The sequence below is a fragment of the Oncorhynchus gorbuscha genome, linkage group LG21 (assembly GCF_021184085.1).
Source record: "Oncorhynchus gorbuscha isolate QuinsamMale2020 ecotype Even-year linkage group LG21, OgorEven_v1.0, whole genome shotgun sequence".
Lineage (NCBI taxonomy): Eukaryota > Metazoa > Chordata > Actinopteri > Salmoniformes > Salmonidae > Oncorhynchus > Oncorhynchus gorbuscha.
In genome coordinates this window covers 52,309,768-52,319,797 of record NC_060193.1, presented here as the reverse complement: position 1 = coordinate 52,319,797, position 10,030 = coordinate 52,309,768, and the positions used below count along the sequence as shown (strand labels likewise).

Below are 10,030 nucleotides of genomic sequence, written 5' to 3'. Positions count from 1 at the left end.
CTTGTCGTTTAATGAAGGGTCAATAATGTTAATCCAGCTGGAAAAACTAACATTTTGTATAAAAACATTGTACATATTTTTGTGTAGTTTATCTCTGGATCAACACATTTAGTGCTATCTGAGATCCTTGGGACGTCCCTACCAAAGATTATGAATATACTGATATTACGTCTCTCTACCCTAACAATGTCGTGGTCCACAAAGCGGCAACGTGGGCTGTCTTGCTCCCGCCTTTCTTTGGATTGGTGGAGAGGAGACATCTCATTATTGTAATCCGTTTTTGAGTATTTGATGAGGGTTGTTGATGTAAATCTCGGGTATTCAATGTCGGGACACTATGCTACTAGCCTTATAAAATGAATATGCATAGCCATATCCGATATAAAGTGTTTTTTCTCAAAGTTGCTGGGCTGTCACGTGGCCTGCTTATATCCGTACACTCGTAGCAACTTAAATGAGCCATTCATTGCCCTCCATACAAAAACTCCTTGTTTGGTGGGCGAAACAAGGAAAAAACTCCACCTGTTGGAGGGAGACTGTTTTTCCGCCAAATTGGGCCACTCTTCCTATCTGGTTTAGACTTTCCCGTCTACTCATTGTGGTTGTACAAGCGTCACATCCGCTTTTGACTCATTGTATACGGTTCTAACGAAACGGAGGCGAGTAAGCAGTGTTTCGCTTCACTTGATAACATTATTAGCTAACTAAATAAACCAGTTAATTATCTATCATTTAAGTTTCTATCGACGAGAAATGAGCGACAACGAAAAGGATTTTGGCGAGCGGGTGCGTATTATCAACCACGAACTACCGAAGATCTATTCTTGCCCTAAAATGAGCAGACCCAACGACGCCATTTTGCCCTAGCCTAGCTAGGCGGCTAACGTTAGTTAGCACAACCATGATGTAGTTAATAGCATTGATTTGCATCGACTGTATGGATTTTGTACCGTTTATATTTTCTAATTTAATGTCCAGTAACTCATTTATGTTAACAATTTAATGTATTTTCAGTGCATTTTGTAATTTAAAGCTAGCATATGTTAGCCCAATCAGGCCAAGTGGTTTGCAGCTGTTGTAACGTTTGCTAATTCACATCAGATAACGTTACATTTTGAATTAACGAGTCTACTGAGACTGCTGTCGAGAAACAGTTACCAATGTACATTTACTCATCATTGCAGGTGAATGGAATATATAACTAACTATAGATTAGTAGCTAACTAGCGAAGTGGTTTACGGCTAGAATGTTTATCTTCGTCCTCACTTACTGCTGCAGTCACTTAGCTAATTACAGATTGTACGCCAGATAATGTGACATAACAAAAAATAGTTCACCCAGGCCGTTTACCATAAGGGGGGGAAAAAAGTCAGTGCCGGTCGATTTGACTGGGTGTCTCCCATAGACACCAATAGACGGGTTGGTTGTTTTTGCGACAAAACTGACGCGTGCGCAGCTATGGAGCGAAATAGAGTGGGTTGGCTTAATTTTAAGGCTGGTTTACAGTTGGTCTCTCGACATAGCTGCGCACGCGTCAGTTTTGTCGCAAAAACAACCAACAATGTCTATCGACATGTATGGAGACAGTTGCTGCAGTGACATCATTAACATCCGATTGTTGTCTGGCATCAAACTTGTCATTATGAAAGAGTATAAATGCAAAATAACAGGCTGCTTGACAGCAATCACAATAATGACCGGCTGCAAGACAATAGCTGCCTGGTGGTCCAAAATAGCATAACTGCTGTATTTTAACACCAATAAACAAATCAAATGTATTTATATAGCCCTTCGTCAGCTGATATCTCAAAGTGCTGTACAGAAACCCAGCCTAAAACCCCAAACAGCAAGCAATGCAGGTATAGAAGCTCGGGAAAACTCCCTAGAAAGGCCAAACCCTAGGAAGAAACCTAGAGAGAAACCAGGCTATGTGGGTGGCCAGTCCTCTTCTGGCTGTGCCGGGTGGAGATTATAACAGAACATGGCCAAGATGTTCAAATGTTCATAAATGACCAGCATGGTCAAATAATAATATTCACGGCCAGGTGGACTGGAGACAGCAAGGAGTCATCATGTCAGGTAGTCCTGAGGCATGGTCCTAGGGCTCAGGTCCTCCGAGAGAGAGAGAAAAAGAGAATTAGAGAGAGCATACTTAAATTAACACAGGACACCGGATAGGACAGGATAAGTACTCCAGATATAACAAACTGACACTAGCCCCCTGACACATAAACTACTGCAGCATAAATACTGGAGGCTGAGACAGGAGGGGTCAGGAGACACTGTGGCCCCATCCGATGACACCCCCGGACAGGGCCAAACAGGAAGGATATAACCCCACCCACTTTGCCAAAGCACAGCCCCCACACCACTAGAGGGATATCTTCAACCACCAACTTACCATCCTGAGACAAGGCTGAGTATAGCCCACAAAGATCTCCGCCACGGCACAACCCAAGGGGGGGCGCCAACCCAGACAGGAAGATCACATCAGTGACGCACCCCTCCTAGGGACGGTATGAAAGAACCCTAGTAAGTCAGTGACTCAGCCCCTGTAATAGGGTTAGGGGCAGAGAATCCCAGTGGAAAGAGGGGAACCGGCCAGGCAGAGACCAAGGGCGGTTCGTTGATCCAGAGCCTTTCCGTTCACCTTCACACTCCTGGGCCAGACTACACTCAATCATAAACCCATCTCTTTAAAAATGTAATGGAGTATATTTCAATCTAGCAAACCAAGCAACTAAAAGTAACTTTCTAAACAATGTTTTTGTTAGTTTCTAGCTTGTTAGCTAGCTAGCTGGCTAGCCAGTTCAAATAATGACCATATCATAGCTGTCAATGTCTTAAATAAAGCACATTTTTATTCATTATTTAGGGTGTACATCCATAATTATTTTATTCAATGTTTATAAAATAGATATGCATTCAATAGAGAATTGCATCAATAGTCCAAACTCTGTTTCTACCATATTATTCACAAGGTAGACTATTTACTCTGAGAAATCTGAATGATTAGAGTGAATAGAATGTTATTATGGCCATGGTCAAAAAGTGGTCACTGCTCAATAGAACTCTCTCACTGCGCAGCCTTCAAACGTCAACGGACAAGCTAGCTAGTCGCTGCAGGTTCCTGTGTGATAACATGGGGTTTTCTGAAAGGAAATCTGGAATACAAAACTAAATTGGTTCTATATATTTATTAATATACAAAGCTAAGACTTAATTTTAATATCTACCTTCCCCGGAGACCGTCTGTGGCAGTTTTCATAGTTATTTCTAAGTATTTCCCATTAAATCACCATGGAAACGGTTTGACTTTTTATATATAGAGATTTTTTTTCCACAAAAGTAGTACACTGGCCTTTACTAGTACTGTATTAGCGGACCGCTGTAGCGAGGGCAAATTGTATATATTAAAATATATATATATACACACACACACATCTTCCCGCTGCTATGTCCACAGAGTATAAATTAAGTGTTTTGACTAGCGACACTCGTATTCAAATTGTCTAAAGACATGTTGATAGACAAAGTATAAACCAGCCTATAGATTGTTGATAGACAAAATATAAACCAGCCTATAGATTGTTGTTAGACAAAATATAAACCAGCCTATAGATTGTTGATAGACAAAGTATAAACCAGCCTATAGATTGTTGATAGACAAAGTATAAACCAGCCTATAGATTGTTGACAAAGTATAAACCAGCCTATAGATTGTTGACAAAGTATAAACCAGATTGTTGTTAGACAAAATATAAACCAGCCTATAGATTGTTGACAAAGTATAAACCAGCCTATAGATTTTTGACAAAGTATAAACCAGCCTATAGATTGTTGACAAAGTATAAACCAGCCTATAGATTGTTGATAGACAAAGTCATATTAGCATAGATGTGACATGAGTCAAAACAAGACATGGTAGCAATAACAACCTACGATTCCCCACATGGCAGCATCTTTTTATTGTTGCTAGCAATCTGACCAATGGCCATCCAGAATCTCAACAACACACGGACATCTGCCCTATTGGCGCGTGATTTATTTATTTTGACCTTTATTTAACTAGGCAAGTCAGTTAAGAACAAATTCTTATTTACAATGACGGCATAGGAACAGTAGGGTTAACTGCCTTGTTCAGGGACAGAAAGACAGATTTTTACCTTGTCAGCTCGGGGATTCGATCTTGCAACCTTTAGGATTACAAGTCCAGCGTTTTAACCACTAGGTTACCTGCCGCCCCTGTGCATACAAACCGCCACCGTAGATTTTTCAACTGACCTGTTCTTGGCAATACTTTTTCCACCGAATTGAGAACAAAGAAAGTATCTTAGAAATGTCTGTTGCAGGTGGTTATACAAAAAACACACATTCAGAAGAATTATACATCCATGTTTTGTATGGAATGAGATATGCTTTTAGCATGTGTGTAGTTCTTTGTTTTGGTGGTGCTATATAATGCGCTGTCATCTACTTCTACACATGGCCGTGTTGCATAGAAACTACTAGTTTCCGCAAAGATGCTGGGAAATCCTAGATGTGCGCCAGCTAAGCTGGCGAGGAACCATCTTGCACAGTATAGAACATGGATTTATTATCTTTTGAGTTTTCGGTGGTTTTTGTAGAGCTGCCGGCAATTCAAAACAGGCTTTCTAAAGATACTTCTTTGTTCTCGATTCAGGGGAGAAGAATCACAGAGGACAGGTTAGTTGAAAAATCTATGGTGGCGGTTTGTATAGGGCCTCTTCAATAGGCCCAGTAATGGACACCAACAATCTTTGGTTATATCACATTATCCGGCGTAAACTCTGTAGCCATTCATTTGCCAGTTATAATGTATCAAGCTCTTCAACATGGCACCACCCATGTGAGAGTACTGTCTCTTTTCTAAAGTTGTTAGTCCTATATTTAGTTGCACTGTAATGGTCCTTCTGCAAAAGCCATTTTTCTTTAAAGTCGCACATGAACAAATGTTATACTGAGTGGGGCATTGAAAGGAGTAGCTAATTTACTTTAAACCCTTGCTCAGATGTACCATAGCAGTTCTTCAATCTTGGTCCAAGGGCTTGATGAACCAGATGTGCTAGTACTGGGCTGGAACAAAAGCCTGCACACCTTGTGTGACCCTCGGACTAGGATTAAAGAACACCATGATTTTATAACATTTCTTGTCTTCATTCATCATATTCTGATGTTGTGCATTTCAGTAAAAATCAATATACATATTTCCTTAACATTGCTTTGATTTAATGCTTTTCAGGTGAGACAACTTATTTAGTCTGATTTGAGTGTTTACGAGTCTGGTTTTTGCACATTTTGACCTCTGTAGCTCTTATAAAAAAATCAACCCTTTTTATCATCCTTGTCTGTTTTTCGTTAAGGTTGAGTTGGGAAGAAGCAAAATGGCGGAAGAAGTTTCAGATATGAAGTTTGAAGTTGTTAAAGGGCATATTTGATGAAGCTGATGGTGTTGATGCATGCTAATGTAAAATGAAGCTGGCAGAAGCGAGCGGCCACTCTGTCCACTGGTAGAGTGATGTAATGGCAGAAATCAAATGGGAGGAAGGAAGTGGGGGAAGAGGAGAGAAAAATGAAGTCAGAAATGGTGTGAAACGGAAGAAAGAAGAAAAGAGATGGTTGTTTTGAAGTTATGAAGTTAAAGAAGTGATGAAGTTATGAGAAGTGTTCGGGGGTATGGTTAATTCCCTATAGCCTGCTATGTTATTACTACAATCCTATTTCTCTCTCCCTCTCCTTCTGTTTTCTAAAGCAGTGTTTCCCAAGCCATCCCTCAAGGACCCCCAGTCATTACACCTGTTTGTTCTATTCCACCATTGGTACACCCGATTCAACTAAATCTCAAGCTCTTTCTCAAATTGAATCAGGTGTACTAAAACGGAAATGTGCAACAGTGGGATCCCCCTGAGGGATGGCGTGAGAAACACTTCTTAAGCATGCATGCCAACTGTTCCTCCATCTCAGACACATTACCTAGTCCTCAACACGCAAGGTTAAACTCTGCTACGCTGCCTAGAGTGTAAGAGAACAATCCGCTCATCATAGAACTGTGTTAAGATTAACTAGATTAACACCTACTTTAAGCCTATATGATTTCCTTTGGTCGCCTGTAACAGGCAGATCTAGTTACAACAAATACCTGTTGTTAATGAAATGCTATGATTTTTTTTTCAAACTACTGGAGCTGAAATATAAGAGGGGCCTGTAGCAGGTTTGAGCGAGGTTCCTTCTGTACCTCCTCTCTCTCTATCCTGACTGTTTCTGTTTTTGATTCTGACCTGTATTTATGTGTATCTGGCCCGATCAGGATTCGCGGTCCGCTTCCAGGAGTGTGAGCCAAAGGGGTTCTGGGAAGTCTGCCAGCCGTTCCCCGGCCCATTCCCCAGCCCGCTCCAAAGGTGGCTCCAGACACTCCAGGTCTAAGTCCCACTCCCGATCCCGCTCCAAGTCCAGGTAAGAACCCCCAGCTCCAAGGAGGTTTTGTGGTGACTCTTTTGGGAGCTGCTGGGTAGCGTAGCGTGTATTTTTGTTCAGGTCCACATAAAGAGCTTGTTTTGTGTTATGGCTTTATTCATGTTGTTTTTGTATCTAAACTCTTTAAATCAGGGACCATCAACTAGATTCTGCTGTGGGCTGATTTCTTTCTTTAGCGGATGGTCAGGGGGCCGGAACATAATTACAAATCATTTGTAGACTGCAAATTGACCGCAAGCAGTCCAAACAGATGATACATTTCTATAAGATCAAGTATACAGTTGAAGTCAGAAGTTTACATACACTTAGGTTTGAGTCATTAAAACTCATTTTTCAACCACTCCACAAATTTCATGTTAACAAACTATAGTTTTGGCAAGTCGGTTAGGACATCTACTTTGTGCACGACACAAGTAATTTTTCCAACAATTGTTTAGACAGATTATTTAACTTATAATTCACTGTATCACAATTCCAGTGGGTCAGAAGTTCACATACACTAAGTTGACTGTGCCTTTAAACAGCTTGGAAATTTCAAGAAAATTATGGCATGGCTTTAGAAGCTTCTGATAGGCTAATTGGCATCATTTGAGTCAACTGGAGGTGTAACTGCATGTATTTCATGGGGGGGGGGGGGGGGGGGGGGATAGCCACCAGTTGGAAACCCTGCTTTAAATGTTCTTAACGTGTCCTTTATTTTATTTTCCTCAGGTCTCGTTCCCATAGGAGCTCCCGCAGGCATTATTCCCGCTCTCGCTCCCGTTCCCACCGCCGCCGTTCCCGTAGCCGTTCCCGAAGCGGGGGAATACCGCCGCCGTCGGAGCCACAGCCACTCCCCCATGTCCAACCGCCGCAGGCACATTGGCAACCGGGTACGTATATACACACACACACACCTCTGGAGATGAGACTCTCTGAGGCAAACCCCACACACAACCTCTATCCTTCTCACAATCCTCCTCTATAGGCCAACCCGGACCCGAACTGCTGCCTGGGTGTGTTTGGTCTGAGCCTGTACACCACAGAGAGAGACCTGAGAGACGTGTTCTCCAAGTACGGCCCCCTGGCTGACGTCAGCATCGTCTACGACCAGCAGTCACGACGCTCCCGCGGCTTCGCCTTCGTCTACTTCGAAGTCCGAGAGGACGCCAATGAGGTAGGAAGGCAGGGAGGGAGGGGTTATTGCAGGGGAAGAACAGAGAATAATCAGAAGTTTTGAGTGAGCATGGTGTTGAAGGGGAATACTCTTCTCTAAACATCTTTGTCCCACTCTTCCACCCTCCCTCTCTGTTTCAGGCTAAGGAGAGAGCTAACGGAATGGAGTTGGATGGACGGAGGATCAGGGTCGATTTCTCCATCACTAAACGACCACACACTCCCACTCCTGGGATATACATGGGACGGCCCACATAGTGAGTAACCGGCTCTCTTAGACTCACGCATCTGGAATGGCCCACGTGATGCACACACGTTCTACATTCAGTGAATCCTCTAACCGTGTGTGTTTTCCAGTGGTGGCGGCGGCGGCAGCAGCAGCAGCGGAGGTGGTGGTGGTGGTGGTGGTGGAGGAGGAGGAGGAAGTGGCGGCCCCAGCTCAAGCTCATCTCGCCGTAGCTCTAAGGATTACGACCGCGGCGGTGACCGTGGTTATGACAGAGGCTACGACCGTGGCTACGATCGCTATGACGACCGAGAGTGCTACAGGTCCTACAGGTGAGACACCTGGCCTGGATCTTATAGTTAGTGGTTGCTAAGCAGGACTGGGGCAGTTGATAGTGGATGCTTATTGTGTGTTGTCTCTCCAGACGCAGGTCTCCGTCCCCGTACTACAGCCGAGGGGCCTACCGGTCTCGCTCCCGCTCGCGGTCTTACTCCCCACGTAAGTCAACCAGACTTAGCACCGCTTAACATGGTTAACTTGACGGCTAATATACTAGTGACGCAGCGGCGGGGCCTCAATGTCTAAATGTCTCCCTCCTGTCTCCACAGGCCACTACTGAGCAGAGGGAGAAGAGGAGCAAGATTATACTTTTTGTGGGGTTTAGGGCCAGGGGGGGTGGATGTGGGGTTTAGGGCCAGGGGTGGTGGATGTGGGGTTTAGGGCCAGGGGTGGTGGATGTGGGGTTTAGGGCCGGGGGGTGGATGTGGGGTTTAGGGCCAGGGGGGTGGATGTGGGGTTTAGGGCTAGGAGGGGGGGTTTAGGGCCAGGAGGGGGGTAGATGTGGGGTTTAGGGCCGGGGGGGGATGTTTTAGGGCCAGGGGGTGGGCCAGGGGGTGGATGTGGGGTTTAGGGCCAGGGGGGTTTAGGGCCAGGGGAGGGTGGATGTGGGGTTTAGGGCCAGGGGGTGGATGTGGGGTTTAGGGCTAGGAGGGGGGTAGATGTGGGGTTTAGGGCCGGGGGGGTGGATGTGGGGTTTAGGGCTAGGAGGGGGGTTTAGGGCCAGGAGGGGGTAGATGTGGGGTTTAGGGCCAGGGGGTGGATGTGGGGTTTAGGGCCAGGAGGGGGTAGATGTGGGGTGCATATTTGGGGAAGTTAGGGAAATGATAAACAGTCATTTTTTTGTTTATTTTAGTTAAATATGTTCAGTTGGTGGATTTCTGTTCTTTCTGTCAATCTTGCAGTTGTGTTGAGAGAAGCTATCGATTCGTTAATCCAGGGTTCTCCCCAGGAGTACAGCAAACACCTGTAATTCCCATTTCCTGCCATCTTTAGCAAATTTTGGTTGGGTTGTTTTTTTTATATAGTGGCGCTGCCAGACCACAAGGTGTCGCAGCACCCCTCTTACATTCTTTGGGGAGAACCCTGTTTAATCCATCGATCTGTATTTTGTATCACCAGGCTCCTTTTTACTGGGTAGATGTGTTGAAGTACAGTGATATTTAGTGCACGATAGGTTCTAGGGGAGAGGGCCCAAGGTAAATGCAGCTCTAGGATTACCTTACCCCCAATTCTAACCTTAACCTTTAGGTTGATTAAAAAATATCTCACCCTTTATCAGTGGTTAGGGGGTAACTTCTTCCTGCTGTATGTTCGGGAGAAGAGCCAAGAGCTAGAAGCTCTACCCTAGTTCAGTGCTGTGTGTATGGGTGTACCATGATTTTAAGTCTGCAGTATTCCAAGCAATAAAACTGCATCTTTTCAATTTTTTTGTCCGTCAATACTTTCTTCATGTCTCCTGTACTTTAGTGTGTTGCAAACTGGTGAACATTCTGTGAAGAATGTGTAAGGCTATAGGAATTGGTAAACCTTACTGCTTTTCTGTGTAACGCCTTGAATACCGGCCTATCTGTTTTCTAGCACAATTATCAGTGGGGTGGAGCTTATGCCTCGATCATACCGACAGATCACACACTCAATCGCTGGTTGAAAACTGTTTTCTGCCCCTCCCAAAATATATAATTTGTAGATAATTGGCCCAAGCCAGGATCAAGCCTGGCCTGTTGAGGAGTGACAAACTCCATCCTACCTGGAGGGGTGCTCTCATCTTATCTATGAACATAGAGAGGGCTCGAACTCCTCTTGCTCCACAATGA

The 10,030-nt window shown here is 44.3% G+C and overlaps 1 protein-coding gene across 1 annotated transcript; it reads left to right on the top strand.

Annotated features, from left to right (window-relative positions):
- The first annotated feature begins 579 nt into the window (after positions 1-579).
- On the top strand, positions 580-8,576 carry LOC124008311 (transformer-2 protein homolog alpha-like). The gene is given in 9 exon segments (XM_046319477.1): positions 580-786; positions 6,330-6,475; positions 7,208-7,301; positions 7,303-7,368; positions 7,464-7,652; positions 7,793-7,908; positions 8,009-8,209; positions 8,302-8,375; positions 8,486-8,576. Coding segments are annotated over 9 exon segments (930 nt in total). The 5' UTR covers positions 580-753; the 3' UTR covers positions 8,497-8,576.
- The last annotated feature ends 1,454 nt before the right edge of the window (positions 8,577-10,030 follow it).